The following is a 20,266-nucleotide window of genomic DNA, read 5'->3' on the forward strand; positions in this document are numbered from 1 at the left end:
ACACCTTGTTGAAAATATCGTACTCATCATTCTAAAAGAATATATTTAATAATCCTTTGTTCAAAATTGAAGAAAACATTGCTAATGATGAAAGGAGGAAGGAGGAAATGGTCCAGGTGAGGGAATAGGGTTCAGTTTTTCCCTGGATGTTTTCCCCCAATCCATCACATATCTGTAGAGGATGCCTTCACACAGAGGCCAGTCAAATGACAACCAGAGAGAGAGGGAGGGAGGGCGGTGGGGGCGGCGGGACAGCTGGCACAGCTGAGAAAAGTATTGGCTGGGTTCAGAGGGCTGGTTGTAGCAGCTTCACTAGCTACGTGTCTTTTTCTGGGCAGAATTCAAGGTGCTGGTTATGACCTATGTAGGCCGATTTAGCTTTACTAGGGTGCCGGAAAGACCACCCTCTTCCATATGAGCCTGCCTGGTTGCTAGGATCTTCTGCAAACTTCAGCCTTCTGAAGTGTGTCTGTGATGACCCAAGAGAGGGCCTTTTTGGTGGTTGCTCCCATGCCATGCAACTGCCTCCCATGAAAGGCTTGGTTTGCTCTCCTTGCGGTCCTTCCACCAGCAGGCAGACAGCTTTATGTGCGAAGCCTTTGGCCTGTAAAAGGGTCTGTTGAGTTTTGTTATTGCATTTTTAATCCCATCTTCTTTTCCTGAAAGCAAGCCGAGGCAGCCTACAAAATCTTCCTCTCCATTTTATCCTTGCAACAAACTGTCTGGTAGATTCAGTGACTTACGCATACTCAGAGCACAATCCAGTGAGGCTGCCCATGACAATTCTAACTGGTGTGCATAGTGAGAGGCGGGCAGATATGAGGGCCACCTCTGTGCCATGCAAGACAGGCTAAATGTTTTGCCTTGGATCTGTGGGGAAGGAATGTGAGGCCCCACCTGGTTACCTGATACCCAGGTAGAGCCTATTTTAGGGGCTAGAATTCAATTTCCCAATTCCCAGTCTAAACACTTCCCCGATGTGGGTTGGTGCAGGGTTTTTTTTAATTCTGTAATTAAGCTTTTATTAAATTTTAATGCAATATTTATTGCCTTAATCCATTTTAATTATGATTATTAGCTGCCTTGAATGCTATTTTAAGTAGAAACGTGGTTTATATAAAAATAATACTATTCAGATACAGTTGCTTGTTTTTCTTTTCCATCTACTTTATGTTTAAGTTTGCTCATCTCCACGACGTGGCAGGCAGAACACCTTCCGTAGCTGTAGCGCAACATCCTGAGACAGAGATGGAGCAATGGCCATAACTGGTTTATCAGTGGATTGTGAATTGAGGCACAGCAGCAGTTAAGGTTTGAATTGCCATTTCAGGTCAATCTGCTGATTTCAGAAACCATGGTTTGCTAACAGGTGCAGGTTCAAATATTAAAGCAAAGAATGGGAACAAACATTTTGCATTCTCTTTAAATCCAGCCAGATAAACATTGATTAAAGCAGGCAGAGGAGGAGGAGATCAGCACGTTGGAATGCACAAGGAACGCACAAGCTTTGTTTTCAGTTCTTAATGTCTACCCTCAGCCTTTAGAAGCTTGCCTGAACTTACCCTCTGTCCTAAGAAGGAAGTCTCTGCTGTATGGGAATAATAACGTCTTGCATGAGAATGCTCCTGTGAAGATACTGAGATGTCTTGTGAACTGCTTTGAACAACCCCCATAGCATCCTTAGTGCTTTCAAGATTTAGACTGCATGAATGTACTTAAAATGTTCTTTATTAATTGGTCTCTGCACATTAAAAAGTGCTTTAATTTTTTGTCAGAAAGTATTTAACAGGCCCAGGTCAGCACACCACGTCCTTGCATGCTGCAGAGACCCAGTCCATTCCTCAAATCTGCCCTGGGCTGCAGGCTCACTCTTGTAATTTTGCACAATGCCTCAATGACTTGGGGTCATTGTGCGGAAACTTAGGGGACTGCAATTAGAAAGCCCAGTAAAGAACTAGAAGACATTTTAATTTCTCACAACTTGCCTGTGATGTCACACTGATCTGGGGCAAATTCTAATGCTATTAAAGGCTAGAGGGATGGTAGAACAGACCATGCATATACCCAAAGCAAACCATGGTAGTAGGGACATGTGTAGTGTTTGCACATCACTGTAAGCCGTAATGGGCACTTGCAACAGAATGGCCACTGCCACACACCTCAAGACAGCATGGCTTAAATTATTATTTCATTGTGTCTATATCCCACATGGGTTCCTCTTGCCAGGCACCCAAGGCAGTTTGCATTGGATCCTCACAGAAACCTGTTACGTAAGTTGGACTGAGAGTGACTGGCGCGAAGTCACCCATGGCGTTGCATGGACCTGGAGCTCCGGAGTCCGCAGTCCATCACGCTATCATTACGCTCTGGGTCTGTTAAGCAAGCCAAGAGGCTGGAAAGAACCTCTGACCCAGGGCCGTGAGTCCAAACAGTGAAGGCTGGCTACAAAAACCGCGGAGGAAGGCGTAAATCTTGGTGATGGCGCTTCCGCTTGGAACGCAGCGGGGCCGACTTCTGCTCAGACAGACCGGTATGGTAGGAGGGCAGCGGCCCATCCGCTGAGCTCAGCGGTGCTGCTTGCTCGTTACTGGGCAAACTCCCGCTTTCGGTTTCGTTTCTCTGGGCGAGAGGCAATCGGGCGAGGAGGAAGCTCCCCGGAAGGCACCGGGCGGTGGCGTCTCGCGAGGCGGTCGCCTGGTGGGGCCGCTCGGGGGGCGCTCCAGCGAGGCGGGGAGTGGGGAGGCGCTTCCCGACGGCGCTGGCCGCAGCGGCCGGGAGCCACGATGGACCACTTCGCCTCCGAGCGCCTGGCCCGCCGAGCCTACAAGGAGCTGTGCGCGTCGGGCGGCTGCCTGGACAGGGCAGAGCTCTCCCGGCGGCTGGCGCTGGAGTTCGCCGTGACGCCGCTGGATGCCGCGCTGCAGGACGCGCGCTGGTTCGTGCTGGCGAGCCGAGAGGAGGCCGGCTGCGAAGAGCGGGCAGTCGTGGTGGCCGCCACCCGGGCGCGGCTGTGCCAGGCGCACGGGCGCGGGCGGTGCGCGGGCGCTTGCGGGCAGCTCCACCTCTGCCGCTTCTTCGTGTACGGGGGCTGCCGGAACGAGGGCGCGAGGTGAGTCCGCCGCTTCGGCCGCCGCGACCGACGGGGCGCTCTTCCACCCGCTCTTGGCCGCCCCGTCGCGCTCCGAATGTTTTGGACCGGAATCCCTGCCGCAACATCCGGAGTTGTGAGCTGTCTAAACAAGCATAGGACTACAATCTCCCCAACAGGTGTGCTGGGTGGGTCGATGGGCGTTGTAGTTGAAGAGGTCTGGAAGGCGCCTGCTTCAGTCCGTTTCCTCGAACAAGGGAAGATGCCTTCCTGCCCTTGGCCCTTCCCCTTTAGTAGGTTTCATCGGGGTTAAGTGCGCGGCAACTGTATTTTGGGTTCGTACACTCTGCGAAACCCTATTGAATTGCAGTGTGGGCGGATTTATCTCCCAGTAAATCTGCCCCGGTCTCCTGGGCAGTGGTGCCGTGGAGACCGGTTCCGCCATGGAACTAAGCTGGAACTCCCTTAGCGACGTCGTGAAAGTGGCCAAACGGCGGATTGATGTTTGTGGAGAGGATATTTCAGTTCCGAGAATTTGGGGGAGGGTGTTCTTTCATTGGAAGTTTATCACCCGACCCTTTCGTCATTGTCTTTAAGCGAGGGCGGAGCTAGAGAGGGGATTCATGTTTGTACTCATCTTTAGTTTCAGCTATACAGGATGTAGCCTTACATTGTAATCTTACATTGTTTTGACAAATAAAAACAAAACGCTGTTAGCTCGATTATATTTTGCCAGTGTTTGCAGCGTGTTTACATTAAGAACTTTTTGATCGTGTTTTTACCTAATTAAATTTGGAAAGAGACGTCATTGCCAGTGTACAATACAATCTAATCATCTCTCCTGAATTGTGCAAAATTAAACTGTATTGGTCTTCTATGCTAGAACTATTTTTCTCTCTTAACTTTTCCAATGAAAACATTAGCTTGTTTTATTATACTTAATTTTTCTGTTCTAAATATCCTTTTCTAGTTTGCATTTAAAGAGGTGTCTGATGATGATAGGAAGGGAACTTTGACTTCACTGGTCTATCATAGATTGTATTTGCATGCAATCTATTAACATACGAAGAAATGGTAACTGGGCAGCTGTATTTCTCCCTCCTGTTGTGTTAACCATGGGCCGAGGGTGACTGCTATCTTCTTTTTGTTAGACTCTGCCCCTGAAAACTTTAGACACCATGATGAACTCAAGGAAGCCTTATTCTCCATTCCTCTGTCTTGGCCTAATTTCAAGTCTTTTTTTTTTAACTTAAAACTCAAAGCTCCAGATGAACTTCTGTGGATAAATATGGGAGTGGGGCATGCTGGGAGTTGGAAACTGTTCAAGTATGTGTAGGATTGCATGTTATAACAAAGTTCCTGTGAATCCTGTTAACTGTAATTGCATTTTTATGTATGTTTTGTGAGTTGAAACAGTTGTTATATTTTCTATAAATTAATTATATTGAAAACATGAGATATAGTAGTTTTAAAAGACCAAGTACGTTATGATAAAACTTGAGAAACTAGGTTTTTAAGGAATATAATAGAGTCATAGAATAGTAGAGTTGGAAGTGGCTAAGAAGGCCATCAAGTCCAATTCCCTGCTGTTGCAGGACACCAACTCACACCATCCCACTCTGACGGCTGTCCAGTTTTTGTTTTTGTTTTAATGTCTTTAATGTGGGAGAGCCCATCACCTCTCTGGGCAATTGTTTCCACTGTCATATTGCTCTGACAGTGAAGAAACTTTTCCTGCTGTCTAGGCCGAACCTGAGTTGGTGCAACATATCAGCAAGAAGAGATCATGACCTTTCTCTTTGTGACTGTCTCTGAGGTATTTAGAGTGATGTCATGTCCCTCTCAGCCTTGCTTTTTCAAGGCTGAACATACCCAGTTCTCTCAGTCTCTCCTCACAGGGCAGTGTTTTCAAACCTTGGAATATTTATGTTGCCAGCCAAACACTTTTGAATATAGAATCATAGAATAGTAGAGTTGGAAGGGGCCAGAAGGTCATTGGGTCCATACCCCTGCTGTTGCAGGACACTAAGTTACACCATCCCGTTTAGATTATTGTTCAAACTCTCCTCTGGACCCTTTCTAATTTTTCTGTATCTTCCTTAAATCCTGGTGCCTAGAACTGAACACAATATTCAACATGAGGTCTGACTAATGAAGGGTGATTTGGAAGTAATACTTCTGTTAATGCTTCCCAAAATAGCATTTGTCCTTTTTGCAGCTGCATTACATTTTGGATCATATTTATCTTGTTATCCACAATATTTCCAAGGTCTTTGTCTTTTTCAGTTCTGTTGAGCCACGTATTCCCCATCTTGTATCACTGCATTTGGTTACTTTTTTCCTAGGTGGAGGACTTGACATTTGCCCCCATTCTGTTGCTTTCAGCCCAGCATTCAAGTTTATCAGGATTGTCCTGGATCTTCATTCTGTCTTCTAGGGTGTTCACTATTTTGTATCATCTGCAAATTGATCTTTCCTTGTACTCCATCATCTAAATCATTAATGAAGATGTTGAAGATTACTGGGCCCAGGACTGAGCCCTGCGGCACCCCACTAGTTACCTTCCTCCAGTTTGAGAAGGTGCCATTGATGAGCACTTTTTATGTTCAATTCAGCAGACAATTTTGGATCCACCTGACAGTTTTTCCTGTCTAATTCATTTTTTGCTAATTTGCTTATCAGGATGTTCTCGGGCGCTATGTCTAAAGCTTGGCTAAGGTTGTGGTAGATTATGTTCACAGTGTTCTCTCTGTCCACTTGGGAGGTTATTCAGTGAAAAAACAAGATTAAATTAGCTTGACAGGATTTATTTTTATTTATGATTTATTTTTGATAAATCCATGTTGGCCTTTATTAATCACTGCATTTTCTTTGAGAGTATCCTGGTTCCCAGTTGCTCACATATTTCTGAAAACAATCCAGGAATGCTGACTGATATATGATCTCAAAATTTGGGTTTTGGTGAACAATTCAGATTTATTGCTTAGGGTCTCTGTGTTTAGTGCAGTGGGAATGGGGAGCTGGCTCCTATTCGTTCAAAAGAGTATTTGGTTAGCAAATTTTGGGTTGCATTAAGACATGCAAACAAAGTTATCTCTTTGTCCAAAATCTTGACCTAATTCTCATTTAATGACAACCTTGAGAGTATACGTTGCATATTGATATAATTGAATCATGGGTTGTTATTACATGTGAACCCTGAACTATGGTTTAACTATAAGTCAGTAACTACAATCAAGAAAGAGAATGTGTGGGATGGATTTACATGGCACGGCAAATAACCCAGTGTTCGTTCTATAATGTGCAGATTATTGCCTGCATTTACCAGTAAGACTATTGTGTGGTTACCCAGGCAGCACAGTTTCCACACTTCCTGCTCTGTGCTTCCAGCCTGACCATGAATCTCAAGAGCCTCTGTGAACAGAATTCCCATCCTTCCCCTATTCTAGCCTATTAGCCATAGCAGCCTCCTAATGGATGCACTGCAGATCTCAGGCAGCTCCCCCTTTCCCCTTCTGAGTATTCCTGCATGTCTGCCATTCCAGCCTCTCCCCAAACTTTTTTATTAAATGAAAATAAACAGTTTCACTGTGTTTCTGCCCTTCTTCGTCCATGTATTTTTGTGCTGTCTCCTGGTTTCCAAAAGTAAAGAGCCAATGGGCATAAAGTGGACAAAATATTTGTTGCTAGGGTGCTGAGGGCACTAGAGATCAAAGGCTAGAAGCTGCTACAGTGGTACCTCAGCGCACGAACTTAATCTGTTCCACGACTCTGGTCACAAGCTGGTCATGAGCCAAGTCAAATTTCCCCATAAGGTTGAATGTAAATGTAAATTACAGAATGTAATACGTTCTGTAAATATTTTTTTAATCACAAAAGTTTGAAGCTAAGTACCAAAGAACAACGAAGTAAAAAAGTACAATACAGTAGAGAACTCTAACCTAGGTGGGGCGGAGGTTATTGTTTGGAGGGAGAATCCAAACCATAATCGTGCAATAGTGATTGTGCTGGAGGGAAGAGATGGCGGCGATCGCAATCGTGCAGGGAAGACGGGCACGATTGTGCTTGGGGGAAGACGGGCGCAATCGCGCTCGGGGGGAAGACGGGTGGAATCGCGCTTGTGCAGGGAAGATGGCCGCGATCGTGATCATGTTCATGTGGCAACATGGCCGCGATCATGGTCGTCACCCAATATAGAGTTCGCAAACTGAGGCAAAATTTTTCTGGAATTTCTGTTCACAACCTGACTTGGTCATGAACTGAAGCATCTGTGAACCGAGGTACCACTGTACTTGCACAGTCAGTCTTGCCAGGGTACTCTATGGTGTTTCCATATCAACAATGGTAAAATGCAGATCTCAGGTTTGGATGACTGGAGAAGCCATGGTAAAGTGTAGAAACCTTAGAGACCACAATTGATTCTGTCTGAGATTTCAGAAAACTAATCCTGCTATACAGGAACTGCAGAACTGGGTCTGGACAAGACAACAGATCCATAACAGATTTCACTGTGTTTTCTCATGTCATAGGAACCTGCCTGTGGATTATTGTGAGGTTGTAAACTCTGGATTGTTATGGTTAACCATAGATAAACCATAGTCCAGGGTTTGCCCATAACAAAAACTCTATACTAAATTTATATGTGTAAATCAGGTCATTTGCTGAGGCTGCAACCCAGTGTACACTTACTTGGGAGTAAGAGCCACTACATGTAGTGAAATTTACTTTTGAGTAAACATGCATAGAATCATGCTAAATGGCTGTTTTTATCTAGGAGTAGCTGTCAATTATTTATGCTTGATAGTGAAAATAGTTAATAGGGATATTTAATGTTTTCCAAACTTTCAGGAAACAATGCAAATTCATCCATGACATTTATTCACCCCATAACCTTGCTGTCCTAAAAGAGCATCGACTGGAAATCTTAAGCTCTGATGAGTTATGTCAACTGCTGCTTCAGAATGATCCTTCACTCATACCCGAGGTGAGGAACGTCACAGTGGATTGATGCTTTGTTTTAAATGGTTCTCATCAAAACTGATCACCTTGGGTCTGTGTGGTACATGCCCCTATCAGCAAGAAACCTTCTTCGGGTTGCTTGTGTTTCCATTTAGTTCACACTGCGGTTTAGTAGTGTGCATTTTCTTGAAACAATTGCATCGGGAATTTTTCGGTACACCAGAGGTTATCTAATTTTGATGTTTATTTGAGTCATATTTAAGTAAACAATAGAGCTAAAAAGAAACCCCATGCTAATGTTAAGTTAGATGGTACAAGAAGCAGGAGATGGGGAAGAAAAGAAAATTCCATCTATTTGGCCATCTGTTTTTGTATCATCTAACCTAATGAAGATTTCTGGAGAACTTGAAAGCTTGCACATATTTTTGTGGAATTTTGCTTGGTCTTAATTTGGGTTAAGATAAACCCTATCAGAACCTAACCCCAGAGCCCAAGCATTCACATATCCAGATGGATTGCTCACACATCCCTAGTCCTAATAAAGGAATTGCCCAGCTGGTGTTTGAATTGCCTGAATGTGAATTTGAACTCTATTTCAGGTTGGTTTTTGTTTTAATGTATTTAAGTGACATGCCTACATTCTGTCACATACCTACCAGAGAGAATCTCATGACGAATAGTAACCACACATTTGAAACCCAAAACTTGTCTGGTATGGCATTTGTAGTGGCCATCCAGTCATTGTTACCTGGTTACCTGAAGGAGCGCTTGCATCCATATATGCCCAGCCGCCCCTTGAGATCGGCGGGGGAGGCCCTTCTCCGGGAACCCTCCATGAAAGAAATTAGGAGGGTGGGTACTCGGAGGAGGGCTTTCTCTGCGGTGGCGCCTAAGTTATGGAACGCGCTCCCCAGAGAGGTCCGCCTGGCGCCGTCGTTATTTGTTTTTCGGCGCCAGGCGAAGACCTTTTTATTCAAGCGGCATTTTAACTGTTAACATTATTGGTTTTATCTGGCCAGGGCGGCTTATTTTATACTGTACTGTTGTATTTTAATTTTATATTTATATTTTAATTTATATTATAATTATTTTAATTTATTGATGTGAGCCGCCCCGAGGCTTCGGCGAATGGGGCGGCATAAAAATGTTTTAATAAATAATAAATAAATAAATTGTTACTATTGAACATTTGATGTGGAACATTTTCTGTGAAATGATGAAACAGTGGCAAATATCATACATTTTGTTTGGAAAGGAGAAATTCACTCATTTTTCTGTAAAATGAGTACAAGTAAACACTTGTACACGCAGTGTGTTAATAGTCTTTTTAAAGCATGAACACAGAAATGAACTGGAGCCAACCATGGCCATTATTATGAATGAACAAAAACATGTTGGGTCAGATTCAGTCAGAATAGAACCACTGGTATAAATGCGACGTAAACTATCCAGTACTAACTTAAGCCAATGGATTATGAGTCCACCCTCAGTCCGGTTCCAACCTATGGTGTTTACACCTAAAAGATAAGAATGTGTTTCCCTAATTGGTTCAGTGAATTTCCTTTTATTTGGTTCAGAGATAAAGAAAATGGTCATGGTTACATGTCATGCTACCTAAGAAACTCCAAGAAAGTGATGAAATGTTTGTTAACTTTTTACTTATTTGTTAAACAGCCATCAACCTGCTGTCCAACCTTTAGGAAACAGTAAGAAGGAAAAACAGTATAGATAGTAAAACATTAAAGGCACAGCCCTATGGTTTAAACATTTTGCCCCAGACTGCACAATTTAAAAGCCTAAATTAAAAGAAGCACCTTTACATGTCTTCTAAAAGCCAAGAAAGTAGGGAGCACTCACAGTTCTTTGGGAAGTGCATATTCCAGAGTTTGGGAGTGATGCAGGAGAAACCCCTGTCACAAATGCCCCACAAACAGGCCTCTGTGAGTAATGATGCCCTTCAGAGGCCTTCCTGCAGCTCTTAATAACCAGATGTGTCTGTGCATGTGCTGCATTCTTGAAACAGTTGTTACTGCAAATGAGGAGGTAATCAGCTGGCATACCTTTGTTGTGCATGTTTGGCCTGAAGGGTGACTGAAGAAGCATGTTTGGATTGCTTGCCTGATCGCTTAGAATCAGAGCATTGCCAGTTTACAAGTCTTTTTTAGTGTTTAAACAACATTGTGTGCAATCCTGTGGGCTTCTGAGGTTGTCTGGGCAGCATGAGATTAATTAGACCCCCAGCTCTGTGCCCCTGGTAGCTGAAATTCCAAAGGCTGAGCCCCCTGTCCTTTCAGAGTTCTCGCAACAGGCTTTCAAGGAGGATGCAAATGGGTGAGCCATGAGAGGAGAAGGCAATGGCTGACTGTTTATATCAATTCCTGATGGTGCCCAGCCTCCTTCCTTCCTGGCACAAAGCATGACCGCTTTAATGGAGATTGTACACAGGGCGAGTTACGGGGGCAGCAGGTGCCACTGCCTCATGTCACTCCGTGCATCGGAAGGCATGTTTGAAGGCTTATGTGCACGTGACTTGGGTCACCATCTGATGCATGTTTGGAGATAAAAGTCCAACAAATTCCAGTGTGACTGGCTGGATATGCTGAGAGTTGTAGGGGTTTTTTTCTGTCTAAACATGCATAGGATCATTTCCTTAATCCTTCAGTTTATGGTCTTTCTGATATGGTGGACATGTTTCCATAGTCTGTGGAATTCCTTTGTCCATGGGGTCGCGATGGGTCGGACACGGCTTTGCGACTAACAGCAACAACAACAACATGCCTGCTGGGCTGGCACTTAATGGCCTTTACAGTTGACAGGCTGCTGTGTTTAGTGGGTCTCCTATTACGGTTGACGCTGTTTTGTTGGTGTTTATCCGTATTGCTAAGTTGCCTTGGAAGGCTGTACTGAAAGACTGAGATAGGAATATTTTAACTACATATGAATAAACGACTTTGCAGCTCAAGGGATGTAGCATAGCCCGTTTTATCATAATGCGAAATGTTTGACAAAAGAGCCATTAAATCAGAAGACTGAATCATCACAGATGGAAGGGGTCTGCCAGTGTTTATGAGCAGTGATACCTCGGTTGGAACCTCCATGAGGCCTTCCATGCCTGCAGCTGAAGCCAAATAACCTGAGGTTGCTGTGGGTTCTGCCTCCTCCTGCCTTTAGGCTTCCCAGGAAATCACTCCTGCCACTGTTTGAGAGAGGAAGCTGGCTGGAATGAACCATGATTTCAGGGACTGCCATGCTTTTGGTGTCAGTGGATACATTTGGAATATTGTTGAGGCGCCAGGGGTACCCTACAAAATGGTAGGCACAGGGATTGCCCAGTCAGGGAGTGGCTGCCAGTGTGAGCATGGCTGGTCACAAATTTCTCAGCACTCAGAACTGTACGAGAGTGATGATGGTGCCTACAGTGCAAAACAGAACACCACTGCTTTGATCAAGTAATGATGGGGCTGGAAAGCAGCCCTTCCAGTTATAGCATGCCAGCCTCCCAGTTAAGGAACAACTATTCAGATGGAATCTTAAACAAAATAAAATCAAGCGAGGCAAAGAGCTTAATAAAAACATAAAGCCATGTTCCATCAGGCCAAGGGTCCATCTGGTTCAGGCACACTGTTCACATGATGGCAAACCAGCTGCTCACAGGATCCCTCATGGCTTATGTGCATCTGACTAGGGTCACCATCCCATGCATGTTCAGAGAGAAGAGGCTTACGAATTCCAGCTTGGCTGGCTGGGGCACACTGGACATGTAGGAAATGCATAGGATGCAAACCAGCTGCTCTCAGGTTTCCTCGAGGGTTATATGCATCCGGCTGCAGGATGTGAGTGCAGTAGCTTCCTCCCGCCCAAGCTCCTCAGCAGCTGCAGGTATTCCACCTCTGATACCAGGGGTAGCACATAGCCAGCAAGACTAGTAGCCATTAATGGCATCCTGTTTTAGGTATCCGTCCAGTCCCCTTTTAAAGCCATCCAAATTGGCGGCCCTCACTCTGAAGCCCTGGACCTCTCACCACTCTGTTCCAGGGGCGACCCAGAGTTTTAGTGAAGGGCTCCAAGGGTAGGATCTGTGAGCAGGTTGCTACCCAACGGCACTGTGTAGAAGAGGGCAGCATTTTGTCACCCAAAATGATAGTTCATGGAGCTGCTTTAGCGTTCTGTGCATTCTGGTGATCGTGAAAGCTTTTGACTTGGCAGTAGGCATTCAGGTGTGCTCTTGTTCTTTGGTGGGAAAATAAGAGAAGCACAAGAAGGACACAAGAATTTAAGATAAAGATTAACAGAGGTGTGGCATCTCTGCTTAACCCTTGTTCTGAAGCAGAGGAAAACTAATTCTGTAAGGTCAGCAAGAGAGTGCTTGAGATAACAATTGGCATACTGGTTCAACAGCATTGTTAGATCTGTGTTTTAAAATCTATTAAAGCTACTTAGGGTAGCTTTTATAAATAGTTTGGTTTTATTAGTGTTTTATAGCTGCACTAGTGCCCTGCTTGGGTATAACTTGTTTAGCCATGTTAATTAAAATGATTTTAGAATGTATATGGCCCCAAGGGAAGAGAATTCAGCAGCTTGTTTCCTTGTAGGGCTTATATTTGTGACCAAGTGATATTAATGAAATTGAACACCACTTCCGAAGTTCCACCCTGCAGGCAACTGGAGAGAATTTCTTGGCCTACCAGATGACTGCAATTGCGTAGTCATCCCATGGCTACTGAATATCCTCCAATCAAAAGTGCAGAAAGTCTCATACCATTTTAGAAAGCCAAAATCCACCTGGGATCCTAACACTCAAAAACTTTCCCAGCCACCCCCAAGAGACTGATGATTGATCTTGCTCTTAAAACTGTGCCTGCTGCAAACATTTAGGCGCCCTGAGACCTGTGTTACATATTTCCTTAGATTGTAACAGACAAGCATAATAAATACTATAAAGGCATTCATGTATCTGTCTTTTTAAAATTTCTGTTCCCAGATATGCACATATTATAATAAAGGCGACGGACCCTATGGGTCTTGCAACTTTAAGAAGATCTGTGTCAAACTGCACATATGTCAGTACTACCTCCAGGGACAATGCAGATTTGGAAGCAACTGCAGACGCTCACATGACATTTTAAATCCAGACTGTTATGAGAAACTGGAGAAATGGGGAATGAGCCAAGCCCTAATTAGTAGAATTACTGTGATCTACATGAATGCATATGACATCAAAAATAGAACATCTCCATACAAAGGTAGAGTTAAACTCTGTTAAAACCTTACAGGAGCAACCCGTCTGGCTAGCATAATAGCAAATACTCAGCTGTGGCCGCATGAATAGAAGTGATACCTTGTCTGTCTGTCTGTCTGTCTTGTAAACTTTGTTCAGTAAAGGCAGTGAAGAGCATTGATAGTTTCAGGAGCTAGAGATCCTTCCAAACCAGCAGGATTTCTGAGCTGTTACTTATTTGGTCCAGAGCTTGGATCCATGAAATCAGTTTTTTTCTTCTATCTTTGAATATACAGTTACATTTATTCACATGCATTGCTCCATCTTCCTGAACACTTGAATTAAAATCTGTTTGTGGCAGTTCAAGAGTAACGTGCTACTGAGCAAGGGATTTTGCTGCCTTATCATGTTGTGGAACCTTTTTGACATTTGGTTTATAACCTCTGCACGTGGAGCGATGGTTGAATTAATAGGAGTACTAAAAAGGAACATTCATTTAATTTGCTAAATTAGTAGCCTGCATTTTCTCCAAGAAAACTACATGGTTCTTCCCATCCCTCCACTTAATTCTCACAACAACCTTGTGAGGTAGGTTAATCTGAGGGATAGGGACTGGCCCAAGGTCATCTAGTGAGTTTCACAGCTGAGTGGGGATTTGAACCTGCATTTCATGAGTCGTAGATTGACATTCCGGAGTCTGTTTTTTCCTTCTTCCCCAGAAAGAAGAGAGAGCAGTGGTCAGGTACCAGCAACTGCAAAGATCAGCGAAGAATCAGATACAATTTGCTTATACCACATTAGGAGAAGTTGTAGTTTTCAAGGTAAGTCAGATGAATTAGATTGTTTTTTCTCATCGGTCATGCCAAGTTTTTCCTCTTCTTACATGCATAACTGTAATACTTTTATCACTTGCTGCTGACTTTGTTTTATAGACTTTCAGCATCACAGAAATGATCTGTTAGCATCATTGCAAAGAACTACTAAGCACAGGGATGTTGTTGCCTATTTATTATCTCGTTGATGCAACTGGGAACCCTTTCAACACCTGGTTTATATACTCTGTGTAGCTGGGGCCATAGCTATATTAATAGTTTGAGTTGAAAAAACCATTAATTTCACTACATTGGTCTCCTCAAGGGAGAGTAGGTTCTGCCCGATGTTGATGAACTGTATTTTTTGTGTACCTTAGATCTACCTATATACAAACTGCTGGTTTACTTTTCTCCTCCTTTCATTTACTCTATCTGCATTGGGTGCTCTTTGAAGAAGATAAGCTGTATTTCTCTCTTTACCCTATACTGACCTTGAATTTCTAATCCTTGTGTCTCTCTCACTGATACAGCCGGCATCACATACAGTGGACATTCTGATAACATGAATGTGGGATTTTGAGCAGTCTATTAACATCCTGTTCCTGGAAGAGTCCTTTTTCTAGGTTTCATGCTCCTTTCAGGCCTGTTCCCTATCTAGTTCACTTAGTAGGTGTGTTTTTATGGATTTCTTTTCATCTAATAAAAGTTTTCAAAATAAATTTTAAAGGCAGAAGTGCACCGTTGCTACTCTTAAAGCCCGCAGCAGCAACATCATTACTCCTTAGCAGCCTCTGGTGGAAAGACGGACTCACATTAATCACAAAACGCCTGAGCTGCTCATTGCATTTACTGCACGGTGGGCAGATTTAGTTCCTACAGATGTTGTGAGAAGCGTTTATAGCTGAGACAGGGAAGCATTAATATCCTTGATGCTGACAAGGCCAAACGTTGAATATGGCCCCATCCTTCAACTGTGACCATTCCATGTTGTGATTATATGACCCACAGTGAGGTTAGTTTGGGCAATATTTTTGGGCTGATATGCCCCACCATGAGGTGTGTGGGAATGCACACCAAGTCCAAAGTCTGCGTGCAAGCATAAAATCCAACTCATGTAGACATCCATTGTGTGATTGATTTCTTGGAAAATATCTGGAGAAACCTGGAGATACTGGATACGATGTGTTTAGGCCAACTTCAGGTGTTTTGCCTACATTGGCATGCAAATGATAAGCCTGGAACTTGGCCAGCTATTTCACTGTCTAGTACAACAGCACAAACACAAAGAATCTGTCAGATAAGGTTGTTTTGATTGCAAGAGCCTTCCAAGACTTAAGGCAGAAGCATTTTCTGCGTCCAGTCCAAAGTCCTATTAAGCTAGTCAATAGTCCAAGAATTCAGGAGGGGTTCAATATTGAGCTTGAAAAAAAAATCGAAAAAAATAAAAATCATGAAAAGTCTAGTCTGAGCAAGAAGTCAAGGCAAATGCTAGAGTTCAGAAGCAAGGCTAGACCTTGTTTTCAACAAGGTTATTGACATTCTAGTCAATCTTTTATTCAGGAGTTATTTAGTTGTGCTTGTACTCCCAGCTGGAGTTAATTACTCTGGCCTAGTGCACGGACTGATACTCCATCTGACAAGGGAGACCTGCATGTATTTATTCAAGTGGTGGTGTCCCATGGACTGGACAGTCTTCCATCTCTGGTTCAGAGCTCAAGTCTACCTGGGGAGGGGGAAGATGTCCCTCACTTACCTCAGGGGGTTTTGCCTTCTCATCCAGTGCCAACATGCTTTACTCCTGGGTTCCTGGTTCTTCTTCACCAGGCCATCCCTGCATCCAGGTAAGCTAGGTTGTTCTGCTGATGAGGATTCCTCAAGGAATGCATGGCAGCCATGCAGTGGTCTGGATTAACCGGAGGATACCAGTCTATCTTCCTCACCCCGTGTGGTTTCCTTTTTCTTTTGTATCTTGTCCCTTGGACTGCAATCAATTACTTTAAAGTAAACCACCTCAGGTAGTTCAGTAAAAGGTAGCACAGAACCACGGTAGGTGAATGCAACGGTTGTGGAAGTGAGGGTGCTTTGGAAGTAGTAATGGGATCATTACATTCATGAAGCCATAGGTTCATGATTAAGCTATTGGGAAACATGAAAAATGCAAATCTGGCCAGCTGGGGGGCATGGTCACAAAATCCAATGGGGCAAGAAGAGTAAGAGGCCAGGAGCTTGAAGGCCTAACCACAGATAGCAGTAGCTAGAGTATCTTTCTGAGGTAGCCACCTCACTTTGTGGTTGGGGCTCCAGGGGAATGAAGAAAGGCCTAAGGTAATGAATGCCTTCTAGTGGGGGGGGGGGCAAAGGGGGGGGGACAGGAAAGAATAAATGGAAGAAGGGGAGAGAAAAGGGTTAGATGGCTGGCTGTGAGGGGGTGGGGGGCAATGGTCGAAATTCTTTCAGGGTTTTTCAGATAAATAGTATGCGTTTTGCGGGAGAGCCTTGCTTGCTGCCTTTAGCCTTTCCCACTGCCGGCATGTGACCTTCATGAGAGGACATGGCATTCAGCAGAAAAAACAGGCCACCCACTTCAGTACTAGAAACTCATGCATTTAGATGCTCTTTTGCTAAGATGATGTTGCTGCCTGTGTCCTATTTAATCAATGTCTTTGCATGTGAACAAGAGCTATTGTGGGAGAATAACTCTCAAGAATATATTCCATTATCACCCCAGATTAAATTGGTGCAGCTCTTTTCAACGGAATTTTACATCACCGCTGGAGGTCATTGGATGTTGAGTAGCCAAGCAACAGAAAACCAAATGGTGTAGGTATGAATCAAGCCCACAGGGAATAATAGACCTAGAAATGGAAAGCAAGTCTCTCTGCAAGCATTTCTCTTTGGTGCCACACCTTGTATATACGGGAATCTTATTAACACCAACTCTTTAGTGTTTTTACTTTAAAGCCATTTTAACAGATCAGAGATCTAAAGCAGTTTACTTGTATTTATCCAGATAAATGTATTCGAGTTCACTTCCACTTGCCATATAAATGGCAAGTCTTTGATGGTACCCTGTGGAAAGATCTGGAAAATATGGAGAAAATTGAACGAGATTATTGTGACCCATATAATGAAAGGTATAGATATATTAATTATATTCTTGATTTTTAATCACATTGTTACATACTATTTGCTGTCATTTGCTTTTTAAAAGGCTGACATTTAGCAGGTGGATTGATACTTGATTATTCTATTTTGTCTTTCTCTAACTAAGCTGCTGCAGTAATTTGCAAGGTTTTGACCTAAGGTTACAAGAAATATTTCAAATTGGTTCCATCTTCCTACAGGAAATAGAGGACTAACAGGTGTCTGTGTTATTTAAATAAATACCTGCAGGCCTTAAGGTCCTCTTAGTTCCGTGAAAGTTCTAGCCATTGCTTTGCAGGTAGGAATAAAAATGTTTCTGGCTCTCAAAATGGTAGATCTGCAAATGTGGTGATGGAAGGCCTGTAGGAATTCTTCATATAATATAATCTCAGTTTACAGCAAAGAGTACTACACTACAGAAGCCAAAATGGCGACACTGATGCTGTCATACTTAGGACACATCAGTAGAAGGCAAGACTCTGGAAAAGACAATCATGTTAGGGAAAGGCAGAATAAGAAATGGAAGGCTGAATAAGCGATGGATTGACTTCGTAAAGGAAGCCACAACCTTGAACTTAGAAAAGCTGAGCAGGGCTGTCATGCACAGCACATTTTGGAGGGCTTTCATTCATAGGATTGCCATAAGTCTGAGGCGACTTGACAACACATCACAACAACAGAACTATACTTGAGCAAAATTTCAGTTCTTCTGTTCGTGAGTGAAGTCCGCAGCTTTAAATGTATCCACCTGGGTGGCAACCAGTAAGTAGTAGCTGAACAAGTCATCCACCCTGAAGGGTGCTCTCTGGACTTCAACTGATCCCTTTCCTGTCCTCCTTTCCATTTGAAACAGGCAGGCAGAGACCAATCACCAGGCAGCTTTCTCTTTTTGTCTGCCTTCCATGGTGACCCATCAGAAAGGAAGATCAAACCCCTAGATGTTCAGATTTGGATCTTCAGAAAAGATGGACCTTTCTCTCTTGCCAAACCACTTGACCCTTTCGCCACCATCTTCAGGCTTTGAGAAGTGGTTGATTAGTGTCAGGCTTAGGCTGTAAGGGAAATATTTTAAGCGGCCACTTTGCATTAAAATGGGTGTTCATCCTTCATGGGAACATTCAGAGTGGGAAGGGCATCTTGTCTTGCACTTAGTCCACTGGGGGAGTGATGTAGATTCACTGTCCCAGGCTGGCAGTGGTTTGGCAGGGTTTCAGAGGGGGTCCTTTCCAGCCCTCCTTGGAAATGCCAACCGTGAAAGCTGGGCCTTTCTGCCTGCAAAGCATTTGTCCTGCCACTGAATTGTGGGAATTGACGCAGAGTCATTGTATTTGGTCTTGCTTGCGCTACCTTTATTTACTGGGCGTTTTGTGATAGTGTTATCACCCACTTACTGCATTAGCTTTAAAATTAGCATTCGTGTTACAACATTCTGCTTTTGTACTCCAGAGTGTACTTTGTAGCCCCTTTTGAGTGCTGCCCCAGCATCCTTTCTTTGCAATTTTTTTTAAAAAATATGCCATCTCCATCTTCAAAATAGTGCTGTTGGCAGTAGCCAGTTAGATTTGTCGTTGCTATCATATGAAACTTTTCCAGAGCGATGGCACTAGCAACCTTTTGCCCCCTCCTAAATCTCTGGGAGTTTGGACAGCGGCCTTTCTCACTTTGCATTGCTGAAGCACAACCACTTGGGGTGGCAGACCCAGGAGCGAAACGTCCGCTGTGGAGAACATGTCAGCCTCTGGATACTCCTGTGTTGTGCAAAAAACATACACCTGTGATGTTTTAGTGCAGCACTGTCCTAAAATGAATTTTACTCTTAAAAAGTACTCTTTGTGGGGTGGAATGACATAGTCTCATATTGGTCTGTACAAAATAGCAGATCTTAGCATTCTTAGTTTTGAGAATCACTTGTCGAGAACTTTGGAACATGTTCAAATGAGCTCACTCCCCTTTTTTAAAATCCAATTGTCTACAGAGTTTTTGTTGCTGAAAAAGGCATTAAAAATGTACCCATTGATTTCATCCAAATGACTTACGGCTCTGCCAAACTTAGACGCCTCTCCACAGCATCCGCTGTCACCAAGCCGCCTCATTATATTCTCACAACCAATTGGGTGTGGTACTGGAAAGATGAAAGTAATATGTGGAATGAATATGGAGTTCAAGTAAGTAATACTGTACTGAAATGAATGCGATGGTGAAGCACCTTTGTACGTTGGAAAGTGTTGTGGTTTGGTGCCTGGAGTTGAAAATCCAGCAGGCCGTCTTCCCCCAGTAATTTAACAGGCTGTGTAACTTGCGGTGACATTTTCCTATATAGTCCTCCCTGGACTGAATTGGAGCTCCGTAAGAGCCATGGGCTGTCATGGAAAAGTCCTGGGCAAGGGCTGGTATGGGTTAAACTTCTAGCGTTTTGTTCCCCTTTCTGTGCCTCATTCTTCGAGCTCGGTCTGGAGGGCTGTGGGGATTTACCACCAGCTAATCAGATCTGTGCCAGATAGTCCTGCGCGCAAGGCCATTTGTCTGACCACCTTAATTGGACCAAATAAATTACAGCTGAAGGCTTCTTGGGATGACCCCCGCCCCCCTTCACACAGTGATGTTACATTGTAGCCTAGGCACCCATTTGCTGGAATTGCCCTGGGAAATTAAAAGAAGGCTTAAGGGATTGTGCCACTTGTCTCCACTTGGTGATACCAACCAGCAAACAGACCCTGGCTAGACAACTTCCTTGTAGGGGGGGGGGGGGGTCCATTTTGCTTTCGTGTAATGAATAGGGTGGGTGAGAAAGTTGAATGTTACTTTGCTTGGACAGTAAATGAAAGGTTCTATGGGATAATTTATGCAATTTTGCCTCTTCTCTCTATCCTTCTTGTTATTTTATTTTGTTACTTGCTGTCTTCGTAGTGCCCTTTCTACCTCTTCCAGGTGACCGTAGTGCTAGTTTCAGTGTCTTTGGGCCAAAAGGCATGCTGCCGAACCTTGTTTCAGGCTGCGGGGACTGGAATAGAGGACAGCAGTTTGTGCCCCGATTCTGCTTGCCCT

General features: G+C 43.8%; 1 protein-coding gene across 1 annotated transcript in view; it reads left to right on the forward strand.

The window, feature by feature from the left end:
- The first annotated feature begins 2,655 nt into the window (after positions 1-2,655).
- Positions 2,656-20,266, forward strand: part of PARP12 (poly(ADP-ribose) polymerase family member 12) — a 28,308-nt gene continuing 10,697 nt past the window's right edge. The window contains exons 1-6 of the mRNA XM_044441321.1: positions 2,656-3,109; positions 7,937-8,072; positions 13,029-13,290; positions 13,985-14,086; positions 17,088-17,211; positions 19,197-19,386. Of these exons, the coding sequence (XP_044297256.1) occupies positions 2,784-3,109; positions 7,937-8,072; positions 13,029-13,290; positions 13,985-14,086; positions 17,088-17,211; positions 19,197-19,386 (1,140 nt within the window). The 5' untranslated portion in view covers positions 2,656-2,783. The remainder of the gene's footprint in view (positions 3,110-7,936; positions 8,073-13,028; positions 13,291-13,984; positions 14,087-17,087; positions 17,212-19,196; positions 19,387-20,266) is intronic.

The sequence above is a fragment of the Varanus komodoensis genome, unplaced genomic scaffold, assembly GCF_004798865.1.
Source record: "Varanus komodoensis strain SLA01 unplaced genomic scaffold, ASM479886v1 scaffold39, whole genome shotgun sequence".
NCBI classification, from domain to species: Eukaryota; Metazoa; Chordata; class Lepidosauria; order Squamata; family Varanidae; genus Varanus; species Varanus komodoensis.